This window comes from Pygocentrus nattereri, chromosome 6, assembly GCF_015220715.1.
Source record: "Pygocentrus nattereri isolate fPygNat1 chromosome 6, fPygNat1.pri, whole genome shotgun sequence".
Lineage (NCBI taxonomy): Eukaryota > Metazoa > Chordata > Actinopteri > Characiformes > Serrasalmidae > Pygocentrus > Pygocentrus nattereri.
The window spans coordinates 7,932,274-7,949,773 of NC_051216.1; the positions used below are offsets into that span (position 1 = coordinate 7,932,274).

The 17,500-nt window shown below is 41.5% G+C and overlaps 1 protein-coding gene across 4 annotated transcripts in view; it reads left to right on the forward strand.

Moving 5' to 3' along the window:
- Window positions 1-17,500, forward strand: part of znf385b (zinc finger protein 385B) — a 297,663-nt gene that overhangs the window by 210,256 nt on the left and 69,907 nt on the right. For all 4 annotated transcript variants that reach the window (XM_017710601.2, XM_017710602.2, XM_017710603.2 and 1 more), the window contains one exon: window positions 12,421-12,566. In XM_017710601.2, the coding sequence (XP_017566090.2) occupies window positions 12,421-12,566 (146 nt within the window). The remainder of the gene's footprint in view (window positions 1-12,420; window positions 12,567-17,500) is intronic.

Here is a 17,500-nt window from a genome sequence, read left to right on the forward strand (position 1 = left end):
TCTCTGAGCTACAAATCACCGTGGTGAATTCTGATGTCGGCTGAAGGCTCCTGGGCCGGTCATCGCACGCGGTTCTCATTAAAGCTCTGAGAACGGGACGAAAATAACTCCGTACGTTTGGTCAGGTAGACGGAGGCACCGACTCCGAGGAGGCAAACACAGAAAACTGAACGTAGCTCACTGTAAATGGCTGAGGTGAATCAGATGATCATGGATTTTAGGGAAAGGGTTTTGTACTGCAAATCATACGACTGTGGAAATATGATGAGACGAATATCATCCATGGTCCATCACTGTGGCCGATCTTACATTTGTTTTGAAGCGATAGTTCAACAAGTCATCAAATTTCCAGACACACAGGCAGCAGGTTCTGCGGATTTAGATGGGAAACAGCTGCCGTAAACATGTGATAGAACATTAAAGCGATGGTTTGACAGGAAATCCAATCGATGCAATACTTACCCCTCACCCAACATCATTGCTGTCCAAAGAAAAACAAGCATCTCCGAAAGAGATGGAACTTTACAAGAGACGGCAAAACCTTCTTTACTTTAAATGTAAGTTAATGTGAAGAAATTTCCCATTTTTCCGAATTTTCAGCATTTCTATTGGTCCAAGCTTCATGAAATTTTCACACGATGTAAACGACAACTTAATTATCTCATTCCCACACTTTACTAAGGCATGGGAACAAGATAATTAAGTCGTGGCCATGACTTAGTAAGGCATGGCGACGAGATTCCAAGGCATGGCTATAACTTAACAAGGCATTTGGTTCTTTTATGTACTTCCAGCGCTGAAGTTTTAGGTCAAACTTATTCAGAAATATGAAAATTCTAAAGGGTTCACAAACTTTCAGGCACTGAAATTGTTAGTATATATATTGATGTACAAAATCAACCAACATAATGATGGACACTTAAGCAAGACATGCTAAGCAAACACCAAACAGACAAGCTTTCCTGAGTTTCACAGTAAAACCGTACCAAATCCAGATGTGCCTGGAGCCCACGAGACTCCGCAGTGTTATATATTAATGGAGAACCGTGTTGAGATCACATATACACAACATATCATGTATAGGATTAGAGCCCGGCTGGACAGCCGTTCTGGGAAAGCAGTGCCTTTATGCCTCTGGTAATGAGATTTAGTATGTTGTTCGTGGCAGTACGTGCTGGTTTGTGTTACTGAATGATCTCCGTAATGCTGCGTTTTGCTCTCAGAGGTCTTGTTGTCGACAGGCCGTTCAGCTGCCCGCAGTGGGCCATGCTGGATCTCGCCCGTGTCCCACTTTTCAGCCACTCTGACGGCCGTGAGCGATTGATTTTGAAAGATTGGTCACGCTTTTCACCGTAGGAGCAAAATCCAGTGGGGAAAAGAAAAGCGTATTTGCTTTTATGTTATTTTTCCGCTGCTTTTTTCATAAGAATGCAACGTTTAGCTTTGTTTTTACAGGAAATAACTACGATTTCTTTGGTTTGGTTTATCATTCAGTAGCCAGGACCTGCCAGTGGGTACAGATGTTTGTCTCTGACCTAAGAATTTGGTGGTATTCACTATCCAGTGGTTAAAAAAGGGGTTGAGAACGGATGCTGTACACAGACAAAGAGCACTAACTGCACTAACAGTTCAGCTGGCTCGAGCTTGACGGCGCCATTATTTCTCTGAGCCTTTTAAAGCCTGCACCCCAGAAGCACGTGGCTGGTGGGTGTTTCTGGGCGCAGTTTGAATGATTACGGCCTTAGTCAATCAAACCTTGTCATATAAAGTCTCTCTGGCCCTCTGATTTCTTTAACTCTTTCTTTAATCACTTCTGGAGAAAATAATTGAAGTTATTATTAATAATAATAATCAACATGTAAACTGCAAAGAAATGTAGTGTCTTTGTTTCCAAGGAGCCATGGACTGAATGAGGAGAATGTTTGGTCGTGCCCATCGTCTTTTTGTCGTATAGCAATGAACATAGGCTAACTCAGCACTGTTTAATGCAAAAACATTCACTTTTTAGTCACCAAAATACCACCACAAGTCTTATTTAGCCCCAATCCAGCGGTGACCCTTCTCTCACACTGGGGCTGAATCTCAAATGTCTCCCTGCTCCCTACATAGTGCACTACGTAGGAGCTTAAATACTGGATCCTGCAGCCCAATAGTGAATAATACAGCTAAGAAACAGTCGTTTGGGACACATCCACACTCAATAGATGATGCACTGTTTGGCTGTAGAGGCTAGAACTTCTAAACTTTCATAGCAAAAACACTATTTAGGGAGTACCGAGCCGTTTGAGGGTTGTTTTTCTTTCATTTCCTGGTGTGGTAATACAGAGCTCAGTTGTTATGAGGCGTCATAGGTGAGCATATATTGTGGATTTTACAATGGCTTTGAACACAGCTCAGCCAATCAGATTTTAAGACCGGAAATATCTGTTTTATACTAAATATTTACACGTCAGCAGATGTGTTCTAAATACTAAATACAACATTCTAAATACTATATGCTGTGATTTTACTTACAGGTCTAAACATCACCCTGGTTTAAACTCTGAGCATGAAGCTAAACACCCCCAGCTCCAGCTCAGTGAGACTCAGCAGCCCAAACGGCCCGACTGAGGCTGCTGTTGTTCCGGTCAGCCAGAGACCATCATTTATAAAGCTGCATATTTGTTTTTTTTCAGTGGAATATTCTAGAATAAACAGACGGTGTCTGTAGATAATCAGTTTAACTCACACCTCTCTTCTATGCTGGATGTTTCATCCACAGAAAATGTCAGAGCAGCTGCCATCATGTTTCCATGACAGCGGGTTTATAGATTGGTTATGAGCATGTCATCATGTTAAAGTGGCAGAAGCGTTAGTTAGTTTTTACTAGTTACGACGTGACGTACAGATTTGTCATGCAACCAAATTTAGTATAAGGATAGTTTGAAACTAACTAGTGTAACTAAGGACTCAGTGAAGACTTCACGCCCAAACTTAGCAATAAACTTACGCAAAACTGGTGCAACCAAATCCAGGTTACAGTTACATTACTTTATTGTCTACACCTGTTTTCTGTTTCAGTCTCAAAAAATTACCCAAACATAAAAATATCAACCATTATATATTCCTGAAAGTAAAACACTACAGTACACACAACAATCTACACACACCTTCTAAATCCCGGGGGTGCTGGAGCCTATCCCAGCTGTCATTGGGCGAAAGGCAGGATGCACCATGGACAGGTCGCCAGTCCATCACAGGGCGAGAACATTCAAACTCCACACAGAGAGGACCGTGATCGCCCGGCCGGGGATTCGAACCCAGGCCCTTCTTGCTGTGAGGCGACAGTGCTACCCACCGTGCCACCGTGCCACATGGTATAGAATGAAAGTTCAAAATTCCCACTTTCCTCCCAGTTTCTCTGCTTGTTTCCTTAAGCCATGAGTGAGAAACAACGTGCTTTTGTCATGACGCACTGTGACCTCTAAGAGTTAAAATGGAGAACTTTTGTGATGATAATGAAGATGAGGATGATCCTCAGACATCATTACGTTCATAACTCAATTTTAACCCAAACCGTTTTACTGTATTTTGCTTTCGTGCGACAGCGATGATGGTAGCAGGTTGAGGAACCCTCGGGCCCGCCGGTTCTGTTCTGGTCTTTAAGCAGCAGCTGGTGTGATGGATGATCTGGTTGGTAGGAAGTGAAGTGGAAGCTCTCTCACTGCTGCGTCAGCACCGATCCCACATGTTCTGCTGGAGCTGTGGACCTTTATGCCATGATTAAGCACAGGGAAATCGCTCGCCGCCGTGCGCTGCTGGCTTCCAGCTTCCGATTGCACAATTTTTCCTCAGGCGAAGCGCTGGACTTCAAAAAGAAAAGACAAATCAATTCAGAGTGCCACTGGCCTGTGAATGACGTGGAAAATGAAGATGATTCCTAATTTGGAAATTATTGCAGGAAGGATGGAGGGGGACTTGGGGAAGCGACTACAAAGCCGATCCACACTGAAATGGCTAAAAACAGCAGGAGTGGCCATCGTGAAGCCTCAATTTGGCCCATGATTATAAACAACAGTATCAGAAACCACATAAGCAAGTCTATTAGAGATCACTTAACAACTCGACAGGGTCTGAGGCAAGTGTGAGAGGGTTCAGGCAAAGCGGTGGGGTATAAGCTTCCATTACTCCATTCCATTAGCCACATTAGCCTCATAGCGCCAGTACATTTCTTGGCTGGTCAATAATATTTGTTTTTACACCGATCAGGTGTAACATCATGACCACCTCCTTGTTTCTACACTCATTGTCTCATTGTGAGTGGATCAGACACAGCAGTGCTGCTGGAGTTTTTCAGCACTGTGTCCACTCACTGTCCACTCTATTAGACACTCCTACCTCGTCTGTCCACCTTGTAGATGTAAAGTCAGAGACAACAGCTCATCTGCTGCTGCACAGTTTGTGTTGGTCATCCTCTAGTCCTTCATCAGTGCTCACAGGACGCTGTTGGCTGGATATTGGTTGGTTGGTGGACTATTGTCAGTCCAGCAGTGACACTGAGGTGTTTAAAAACTCCAGCAGCACTGCTGTGTCTGATCCACTCAGACCAGCACAACACACACCACCACCCCACCACCACATCAGTGTTACTGCAGTGCTGAGAATGACCCACCACCCAAACAGTACCTGCTCTGTGAGGGTCCATGGGGGTCCTGACCACTGAAGAACAGGGTAACAGAGTATCAGAGAAACAGATGGACTACAGTCTGTAACTGTAGAACTACAAAGTGCAGCTATACAGTAAGTGGAGCTAATAAGATGGACAGTGAGCGTAGAAACAAGAAAGTAATGTTATGCCTGATTGGTGTGAAGTGCCATTTTGGCCAAAAAACGAAAATGACTCTCCATCAGTTGTAAACATGTCTACCCACATGCTGCAGTGGAGTGAGATTTTTTGAAAAACTGGGTTTTTAGTTCTTGTTATCTGTGAACTGAAGGCAGACAGCTTACATTACTGCAAAGAAACCCACTGTCTCTCATTATAGTCGTATGACTGTAGTAACTGTCTTCAAATAATCTTTACAATAAAAAGAACATATCACTCAACAAAGATGACTCATCATATGAGGATGATGACAAGCTAAAAGACAGTGCGCTGTCTAGCTGCCTCGCCTCAGTTTATCTTCTTTTCTTTGACTGCAAGGTATAAAAACTTGTTTATTATTGCCTAAGACATTTTGGGTAACACTTTCTTGTAGAGTACTGTTCATAGGGCTACATAACACCTACATAAGCTCGTCATGATAACTGACATAACCCTACATAGATATTTATAAATGCTTATTCCAATAGGCATCATATGTAGGTGCCATATAGCCTTATGAACAGTACCCTACAGTAAAGTATTACCCATTTTTCTTTAATTTTGTTTGACATAAAGGTTGCACTAATGCAACACCTACATAAGCTTGTCATGACATATGACATAACACTACATAAATGCTTATAAATGCTTAGTCCAGTAGGCATCGTCTGTCATAAAGTCTACTTTAGCTAACTTTGATTAAAACTGGCAAATATAACCTTTATAGCGCATTACGTCTATTGGAATAAGCATTCATAAACATTTATGTAAGGTTATGTCAGTTGTCATGCCAAGTTTATGTAGGTGTCATATAACCTTATGAACAGCATCGTACAGTAAGGTGTTACTCATTTTTCTTTATGATTTTGTTTGACCTCTGAGGTAAGAGTTGCACTAATGTTAGCTTGGTTGTATTGATTAGCTCATAGATCAGTGGATAAGTCAAAATTGGTTGGCACCACAGGGATTTTCCCCGTGGCTGTGTAATGCATGCTGGTTATTACAGTGACGTTGGTATAAAGTCATACGTTCTGTCAAGCCGATGAGGCTGAGAGACACAATCCTGTGCTACAAAACACTACATACCATCATAAATAACACACTGAAATCCAGTTTTAGGCCACCGTGGCTCTTTAAGGAGAAAAGCATGCATTTCTTTAAGCTGTCGCTTTATCGTGAAATGTATAGGGTGGAATAATAGATTCCTTTGATTCCAGCAGTGTGAAGTCAGATTTGAGTCAACGCTGTATTTTCTGAGCAGCTCAGGCTTTTCCTGGCAAAACAGTGAGATGAGAGGTTAAAAGGGTGAACGTGTGTTATTGATGTGGAGGTGTGCAAATGTCTGACTGCTGAAGTAACCCGTCTACATTTTTCAATCCCTGTATATGTCAGTCTCTCCCTTCGGCTTTCTATGGCAACTCCACAGTCTACAACTGTAATGCTAGGAGAGAAGAGCCAGGATGCAAGTCCAAGTCTGTGGTCTTGTTAAAAATCCATGACACAAGATGTCCAGCAAAGGTGACCAGACTAAGACAGAGCACTCTGAACAAAATACTGAAACATAAAGAAAAGCAAACACAGAGAGACATGAAGAAAGATAGAAGACAAACAAGAGAAAACCAGAACAGGGCCTGAGAGAAGAGAGAACACCAAAACACCACGCACAAGAAGGGGTATAAAAACTCATGGAACAGACTAGAAACAACTGGGACCAATGAAAGGGCAGAGCTATAGACAACAGACAGGTGAGACAGATGACGCGAGGACAGGACCAGAGACCAAAACAACAACAAAAGCACATGGCTAGTATAAACAAAGGCTGAAACAGAGACAGGATGTTACAATAGCCTGAGTATTTAATGTCAATTACAAACACATGGAGAATGTTTGGGCTGCACATATTGGTGTTTTCCATGCAGTGTGCTTGATTTTTGTTAACACTGTTCATAACATATTATAACAGCTCATAACTCGTATTTGTCGCTCTAAGTAAAGTGAGGCGTGCTGGACTAAAGCCTCCTCCAGTGTTAAGACTGAGGCTTCAGCCTGAAGTATTTACTGAAGGATTTACTGAAACATTAAAACACAATAAGCTCATTACAGACTTCAACTGTCAGAGTTTAAACTAGAGCAACATCAGTGTTTCACCCAATGTGGGAAAGTCAATGTTCACCACTGTTAATGTTCACCACTGTTAATGTACACCACTGTTAATGTACACCACCGTTAGCCTGGCACTAACTTAACACTGCATATCCGATATTATACTATTTGAAGCATCTGAATATACAGGACTGAAGTCCTGAAGATGAAGCCCTAACAGCACCAGCGGTGACAAATAAAATACTGTAAATCTCAGGGTGTTAATAAACTTTGTTGTATTTGTCTTTACTTTACGCTCTCCAAGCTGGGACTAACTTCTTTGGCTCTGACAGTGTAACATGTTATCAACACTACTTATAATGCAGTATATTAACAATTAATAATGCATTATAAACATGGCTATAAAGTTTATTTCAGTGTATTTCATTTTTATAAGTATTTATAACCATGTTTATAGTGCATTATAACATGTTATAACTGTGTTTATAGATGCTTACAGGCGTAATAATTATAGAAAGCGTTACCCTTATTTTTGTTAATCTTAAGATGTTGTCATATTCAGTTCAATTCACATTTACCTGCTATTATTTTGCAAAATACCCCTCCTACCAAAACGTAGTTGATCAGTCGAGGCGTGTTTGGTGTCTGAAGTTTGCTTCTCTACTTTTGCAGTGGAGCTGCGAGGCTAATGTAGCTAACAAGCAAAGTGTTTAACAAGTCCTTTAACTTGAGTTGAAGTGGAAGTGTTGGAGCAGGGAAAACACTCAAATGTGCAGCGTGTAAAATACGCTGAGTGACTTGGCTCTTTAGAAACGTAATGCTCATTATCATTAGAGCGCAGGTTCCTGCCATCGCTCACGTTGCTGCCGATCCCTACAGCGCAGGCCAAGACTGAGACTTTATGGCATCGTACCTGTCAGAGTGCCGCTGGGTTAATTGGTCGTGGTTGTGATGAAAGCATGTCGTACACTCTAGAGACTCGATTTCCTCATTTCCCAGTGTTTCAGGCTCAGACAACACTAAATTACTGCTAAGCAGGCTTTGAGTGGATGCAGAACTTGACCTCTGACCTCTTACAACCTTTGTATTGGGATAAATGCTAATGCTCTCCATTGCCTTGTTTCTGGCGGCGTTCGGAAAAGCATGTTTAGTATGCATACTGCTCCAATATACCACATACTGTATACTGCATACTGCTCCAATATACCACATACTGTATACTGCATACGGCACCACTATACCACATACTGTATACTGCATACTGCACCACTATACCACATACTGTATACTGCATACTGCACCACTATACCACATACTGTATACTGCATACTGTACCACTATACCTCATACTGTATACTGCATACTGCTCCACTATACCACATACTGTGTACTGCATACTGTACCACTATACCACATACTGTATACTGCATACTGCACCACTATACCACATACTGTATACTGCATACTGCACCACTATACCTCATACTGTATACTGCATACTGCTCCACTATACCACATACTGTGTACTGCATACTGTACCACTATACCACATACTGTATACTGCATACTGCACCACTATACCACATACTGTATACTGCATACTGCACCACTATACCACATACTGTATACTGCATACTGCACCACTATACCTCATACTGTATACTGCATAGTGCACCATTATACCACATACTGTATACTGCATACTGCACCACTATACCACATACTGTGTACTGCATACTGCTCCACTATACCACATACTGTATACTGCATACTGCACCACTATACCACATACTGTATACTGCATACTGCACCACTATACCACATACTGTGTACTGCATACTGCTCCACTATACCACATACTGTATACTGCATACTGCACCACTATAGCACATACTGTATACTGCATACTGCACCACTATACCACATACTGTATACTGCATACTGCACCACTATACCACATACTGTATACTGCATACTGCACCACTATAGCACATACTGTGTACTGCATACTGCACCACTATACCACATACTGTATACTGCATACTGCTCCACTATACCACATACTGTATACTGCATACTGCACCACTATACCACATACTGTATACTGCATACTGCTCCACTATACCACAAACTGTATACTGCATACTGCACCACTATACCACATACTGTATACTGCATACTGCACCACTATACCACATACTGTATACTGCATACTGCACCACTATACCACATACTGTGTACTGCATACTGCTCCACTATACCACATACTGTATACTGCATACTGCACCACTATACCTCATACTGTATACTGCATACTGCACCACTATACCACATACTGTGTACTGCATACTGCACCACTATACCACATACTGTATACTGCATACTGCACCACTATACCACATACTGTATACTGCATACTGCTCCACTATACCACATACTGTATACTGCATACTGCACCACTATACCACATACTGTGTACTGCATACTGCTCCACTATACCACATACTGTATACTGCATACTGCTCCACTATACCACATACTGTATACTGCATACTGCACCACTATACCACATACTGTGTACTGCATACTGCTCCACTATACCACATACTGTATACTGCATACTGCACCACTATACCACATACTGTATACTGCATACTGCACCACTATACCACATACTGTGTACTGCATACTGCACCACTATACCACATACTGTATACTGCATACTGCACCACTATACCACATACTGTATACTGCATACTGCACCACTATAGCACACACTGTATACTGCATACTGCACCACTATACCACATACTGTATACTGCATACTGCACCACTATACCACATACTGTGTACTGCATACTGCTCCACTATACCACATACTGTATACTGCATACTGCACCACTATACCACATACTGTGTACTGCATACTGCACCACTATACCACATACTGTATACTGCATACTGCTCCACTATACCACATACTGTATACTGCATACTGCACCACTATACCACATACTGTGTACTGCATACTGCACCACTATACCACATACTGTATACTGCATACTGCACCACTATACCACATACTGTGTACTGCATACTGCACCACTATACCACATACTGTATACTGCATACTGCTCCACTATACCACATACTGTATACTGCATACTGCACCACTATACCACATACTGTATACTGCATACTGCACCACTATACCACCAATTTACCACTTTATACTGTATGTGTACTTCATACTACACTAGTACTATATACTGCTCTCTCTCTCTCTGTCTTTCTGTCTCACTCTCTCTCTCTGTCTTTGCACATCACTTGCATCCTCAAACCTTTCAAACATTCTTAATTAATTTGAGAAAAGGCGATGAGAGAGTTTCCACTGATCACTGCCCGCTTCTTCTCTCTGTCCCACTGTTCTTTTTTTCTCTCAGCAGCTTTCTGTAATTTACACGTGTGTGCATATATGCGTGTGTGTGTGTGTGTGTGTGTGTGTGTGTGTGTGTGTGTGTATGCTCGTGCTCCAGTGCTTGACATCGCAAGCCTATTGTACGTCTACAGAAACCCAGCCAGTGGATACGAGAGCCCAGAATCCAGCATGTCCTGTTCTGTGCTTTCCAGTGTTGGGGACTGTTTTATGGAAAATGATCATTTTTTTAACGTTTTCTTTTCAGACACTCCAGTCAGTCTGTCCTTTGTGCTGTATGTTATAGTAAGTTTCATGACTTTATTGGTGTAACTGCATGGAGTGCAGTGTTGCCAAAGGACAGTGTGGTTTCACTCTTTGTTGCTGAACAATAAGTGGTGTTCAAAAGTTTAAGCACGCCTAGTCAAAAGACGTTCGTGTGGATTTTCTGTTTTTATCCGTCAGGCAGTTGGGAAGTGTTTTTTAGTGCCAGTAATATCCATGATTTGTTTAGAAATGCAAGATGAGGATACATAAAATCATACTGCCCATCCCTAAACGTGGCCTGTGCTATGGCACATTTTATATTTTATCTTTTATGTTTTATTTTGTTATTTTTTGAGATTTTCCCTTATTTAAAGCTGCACTGTACAATTTTTTTCTTAAAATTGAAGGAAGCAGCCTAAGTATGGCAAATAAAAAGAGGCTAAAATATGGTGAGAGTGTGTTGCTTTGAGTCACCCTATGAAGCCTGAAATAATCATTTAAACATCAGAAGCGTTGAGTCGGGGGGTTTTCACACCACGTCATACGTCTTTACGTATTAATGTCACATAAACAGACTTGAACAGATTCAGATTCAGATTCCTTTATTGATCCCAGGGGGAAATTGCAGTTGTTACAGTTGCAGCCATTTATATAAAAGAATAAACACTTAAATAATTTAAAACAATATAGAGAAATTTGCAGTATGTACACGAGATTTAAGTACTTATGAATACAGTAAAGTGGCGGTGATTTTGATAGTAATATGAAACATCTGGTATAAAGCAGTTCGACTATTTAAATGATTTGAATTAAGTTAGTGTCCCTCTGAGTTTTTGCACACACAGTTGTTATTATTGCACATATGAACAGTTTGGTATTGAGTTTTGTGAGTCACACACTGAGGGAGGAGTTATGGAGTTTGATGGCCACAGGTAAGAATGACCTCCTGTGGCGCTCTGTGCTGCATTTCGGTACGATGAGTCTTGAGCTGAATGAGCTCCTGTGTCTCCTCACCGTATCGTAGAGTGGGTGGGAGCCGTTGTTCATATTGGCCTTCAGCTTAGACAGCGTCCTCCTCTCCGACACGGCCGTCAGCGAGTCCAGCTCCACACCCACAACATCACCGGCCTTGCGGATCAGTTTGTTGAGTCTGTTGGCATCTGCCACCCTCAGCCTGCTTCCCCAGCATGCAACAGCATAGAGGACAGCACTCGCCACCACAGACTCATAGAAGATCCTGAGCATAGTCCGGCAGATGTTGAAGGACCTCAGGCGCCTCAGAAAATAGAGACGACTTTGGCCCTTCCTGTAGAGGGCGTCAGTGTTCTTAGCCCAGTCCAGTTTATTATCAGTATACACACCCAGATATTTGTAATCCTCCACAGTGTCCACACTGACCCCGCTGATGGACACAGGGGTCACCGGTGCCTTGTCCCTCCTCAGGTCCACCACCAGTTCCTTTGTCTTTGTCACATTGAGCTGCAGGTGGTTCCATCACACCATGCGACAAAGTCCTTCACCGTCGCCCTGTACTCATCCTCAACTCCCTTGCTGATACATCCAACTATTGCAGAGTCCCCAAATCCCCAAATATTACATAGCACAGCTTTAAGTGTGTTCTCTGTGAAGGATGTGTTGAATTATTTTCACATAGAAAATTTGACCTTGGATGTTCAAACACTTTTATGTGACAGCACTCAGTAGAGATAATTGCTGTTATTGTTAATAATAATAATAATAATAATAATAATAATGATGATGATGATCTCATTTTCTCTCTTTTGTCCTGCAGGAAGTTCCTGCCACAGTAACACTCTCCCGGCTCTGGTGCGGACGCCTCCTCTGATGATGCAGTCCGCTTTAGACCTCAAGCCCTTCATCCCGTTCCCTGTGGACAGCAGCTCTACACCCGTCGGCCTGTTTGCCAACTTCAACACGGTAACAATGTCACTCTCTGTCTCTCGCTCTCGCGCTCTCTCTCTCGCTCTCTCTCTCGCTCTCTCTCTCGCTCTCTCTCTCTCTCTCTCTCTCTCTCTCTCTCGCTCTCTCTCTCGCTCTGTACTTCTCTCATTCTTTTTGTTTCTGTCTCTGAGTGTGAACCCTAACGTGCAGTGCAGATTTGGAGACACTGGCTGTTTTTACATGCAAAGATTTTTGCCAATTTGACTGAATACATTCTGATTATAGATTAAGACTGAGGTGTTTATTCTCATTCTACTCAATCATCTGATGAAAAATCTTCGTTTGCATGCGCTCTACAAGTACTCCGATCCAAAACTATGCGCATGCGTGGAGAACAATTTAGTGTAGATGTTACCATGATAGCGAACATCACGTGAGTCCAGTCAGAGTGAGATGAGCAGCAGTGAGCAGTGCTTTAAAATGTCAGACTCAGGAAAACGTCCTTCACACGTCCTTATTAAAGAAGGCTGAGAGGAAGACGTCGTGTTCTGAGACACATAAGCTGGACGTCCAGACTGAGAAATCTGAAAGAAATGGTCAGTGATGTGTAATGAGTGGCGTTGTTTGCGTATCTGCCCAACAGCGCTGGGAGGCTGTGTGTCCGTGTGTGTGTGAGTGAGCTGAGAAGATCTCAGGTGGTAGTGCAGACACACAGCAGTGACATCAACAGGTCTGTGGACATATGAGTGTGTGTGTGTGTGTGTATTGATTGCCCCTCTGACTGAGAGTGAAATGGATTTGAGCTTTTATCTGGACGGAGCAGGGGGACAGAGCACAGAGCTGATTTCATCTCTAATAGAAAAAAAATCACAGACACAGTCAGAGTTTTCTTCATCTCTCAACCTCTCTTTCGCTCTCTCTCTCTCTCTCTCACTCTCTCTCTCACTCTAACTCTCTCTCTCACTCTAACTCTCTCTCTAACTCTCTCTCTGTCTTTCTCTCTGTCTTTCTCTCTCTCTCTCTCTCACTCTAACTCTCTCTCTCACTCTAACTCTCTCTCACTCTCTCACTCTAACTCTCTCTCTCACTCTCTCACTCTAACTCTCTCTCTCACTCTCTCACTCTAACTCTCTAACTCTCTCTCTCACTCTAACTCACTCTCTCACTCTAACTCTCTCTCTCACTCTCTCACTCTAACTCTCTAACTCTCTCTCTGTCTTTCTCTCTCTGTCTTTCTCTCTCTCTCTCTCTCTCTCACTCTAACTCTCTCTCTCACTCTAACTCTCTCTCACTCTCTCACTCTAACTCTCTCTCTCTCACTCTAACTCTCTCTCTCTCTCTCTGTCTTTCATTCTCTCTAACTCGCTCTCTTTCACTCTCTCTCTCACTCAAACTCTCTCTCTCTCTCACTTACTCTAACTCACTCTCACTCTAACTCTCACTCCAACTGTCTCTACCTCACTCTCTCTCGCTCTCTCTCATGCTCTCTCTCTATCTCTCTCTAACTCTCTCTCTCTCGTGCTCTCCCTCTCTCGCTCTCTCTCTATCTCTCTCTAACTCTCTCTCATGCTCTCCCTCTCTCGCTCTCTCTCTCTCTCTAACTCTCTCTCGTGCTCTCTCTCTCTCGCTCTCTCACACACCCTTTCTCTGTGTTGTATCTTTCACTATATTTCATCTTAGAAAGTCAGGAATGTTTTTTGTCAGAATGTCTTTTCCAGAAAAGTTAGCATTTTTGAAGATAGGAAAATAAGGTTTTGAACAGACTATACACACACACACACACACACACACACACACGTGCACACACACACACACACACACACGTGCACACACACACACACACACACGTGCACACACACGTGCACACACATACACACACACGTACACACACACCCACCCACACACACACGTGCACAAACACACACACACGCATACATACAGAAACACAAACACACACACATATATATATATATATATATATATATATATATATATATATATATATATATATATATATATATATATATATATACACAGTGCTGCTTGAAAGTTTGTGAACCCTTTCAAATTTTCAATATTTCTGCATAAATTTGATTTAAAACTTCAGCAGATTTTCACAAACGTCCTAATAGTAGATAAAGAGAACCAAATTAAACAAAATGAGACCAAAACATTAGATTGCTCATTTATTTATTGAGAAAATATGAATATATATTTTGTGGAGGTTTTGTTCAGAAAGCAACTATACATCCTCTCTCCTGTTTCAACGTCAGTTTCTTTTTCTATCTCCCTCTCTATGCCTCTCATTCCGTCTGTCTTTCTCTCTCTCTCTCTCTCTCTCTCTCTCTCTCACCCTTTTTCTTTCCATCTTTCTTTCTCTCAATTTTCATTCTTTCTTCGCCCTCTCTTCTCTGAACAGCAGTGAGTGGCCTCCTGTCCTCAGGTCGTGTCCTGCTGTCAGCGTCTCCCTCTGATTTATGTTCTGTCCAGCGGCTGAAAAACGTCCTAAAAAAACCCTCCCGAGTTAAAACTGTCATAATCACAGCTCAGCTGTCAGCGCAAATCAGGCACTGCTCGGCGCGGCAGTCACGCCAGCGCTGGAGCACACTTAATTATACGGCCTCTCGGTAACATCACCAGCCTGAAACATTTCCTCACAGAGTTAATCACTCTTATTTTAACAGCAGTCGGAGGAATTCGTGATTACAGCAGAAATGTGGGGATTTGCGGCGCATTTTGAAGCTGTTATCCAATCAACACTGATTTATTTTCCCTCTAGACATTAGTCTGTATTAGTTAATGTCTTAATCTCCGCTTTATTTTCCCTTTCACCCTCATCCACTCCACCACTTTCACTGCAGCCACGTAGGAGAATCTGATTTAACTGTATTGAAATCAGCTGCTTTCAATACAATGGAATAAACTGCTTTAACTGTAATTGAATAAGCTCATTGCTGTTGTAATCATGTTCATTATAAGTAATCTATACACGTCAAGCTAATTTTGTGGAATAACCTAGAATCCAGACAAATGGACCCATATCTACGTCTTTCTTTTCATTGTATTTTTACATATATGTGAACAATAGATATGTTTATCTGGTTTTACACACCAAAAGTATTCATAATTCATTTTGTATGGTCGTTTTTCAAACCTCACTGTATCTCTCTAATCAAATGAGATTTACATGGAAACCATGTCGCTTTTGACTGGCTGCTCCATATGGTGCCAAAGGGTAGCCTGGACTGAATCACTCCTCATAACTTCAGCATGAGTAGGTGGAGCTAAACTGCTGCAGGCAGAATAGGTGGATCTGTGTGCTGGTTTTACATAAGCATTGAATTTAGTATAAGCTGTTTTTGTGATTTGCATAAATATGTGTATACAAGCTCCCTGGACAAAAAACCTTGAGTGTTTCAGGTGGTAGTAACTTCAGGCTCTTGCAGATGGCGTTGAACGAGGATGATCAGGTTATACATATGTGCAAGTGTGCGACAGGATTCATGGATTGAGAAAAGGTGGTACAGTGCAGTGAATGTCCCATTCGATGTGTGGAAATAGGGGTCACAGAGCAGATGGTATCTATCTATCTATCTATCTATCTATCTATATAGATAGATAGATAGATAGATAGATAGATAGATAGATAGAAACCTCATATCACTATTTTTGTTTTTCAGTTTTTGACATAATTTGAAAATGCCCGTTAGTATTTACATTGTTTGTGAATTTCATGATGAATGGAAAAACAATTAGTCCAGAATTACTTGGAAAAAAGTCTGGTTCCATTGACTTACATTAAAAGTAAGGAGCACACACGCACACACGCACACACACACACACACACACATATATATATATATTTTTTTTTTTCTAACTATAAGAATGTTTGCACAAAGCATCAATGTCTTTTAATTATAAATGAACTTTTCCATGATATAGGCCCCTTAACAATGCTTACATAGTACATCAAATAAGATATGAGCTCTTTAAATTTCTCAGCAGTGTTCTTTCCTTCAGCTATACATACTAAGATGACACATCTGGAGTGTCATATAACATTTATACATTGTCTGAAACTAAAGGGCCAATTTTCTACATTTTCTTCTCAAGTACTTCACTTATAAGCCTTTTCAAGTCGTGTTTTTCAGGGTCAACTTTATTTCAAGGCAAATCTTTTAATCTGACACCAGCTACGTCCTCTTAAATCGCCTGACCGCGGTTTAAGTAACTGAATCTTCCTGCAGGGTTTATTTCTATATCTCGTCTTTGATGAGAGGTATTTCTTCCATCTTGCAGTGAAGGACAGAGATTGTTTGGGCGTTCACTCGATCTGGCATATGCCTTCTCTGGCGCCGGGACAGAGCATGTTTGCGTAGATGCACGAGCAGGTGGCCTTATTTATTTATTATCAGTGCTTATTTTCCCTGCCATTATATGCAGTACCAGTGAAAAGTTTGGACACGTAATCTATGAAGGGTTTTATTCACATTCCTTAATTTCCACATTTTAGAATAGCAGTGACATCAAAAAAAAAAGACACACGTATCTTTAATTTGGATCCTTCATAGTAGCCTTCAAACCCTCCCCTACCTGTAGACACACTTTCTCTCAATATTCTATTAGATTAAAACTAATTAATACAAAACATCATCAGTATCACAGTTTATTACACAAACAGTACTGTGTGAAAGTTTTAGGCATCTAAGCACATTTTTAAACAGTTGACCTCAGCAGTGAGTTTATCACAATATACATTAGAATAAAGTCGTATTCATAATTCAAATAAACAGAAAAACAATAAACAGTAACAAGAATTTCTTGGGTCCATATTTTTCCTGGACACCTTCACAGCCGCCACAGAGACTCGTTAATATCATCAATTACATCATGAGCTCAATTTACTGAGCTCTGATTGGTCAAACCAGGAGCTGCTTTTTAACTACATATAATACTGGACTTCCTCGAGG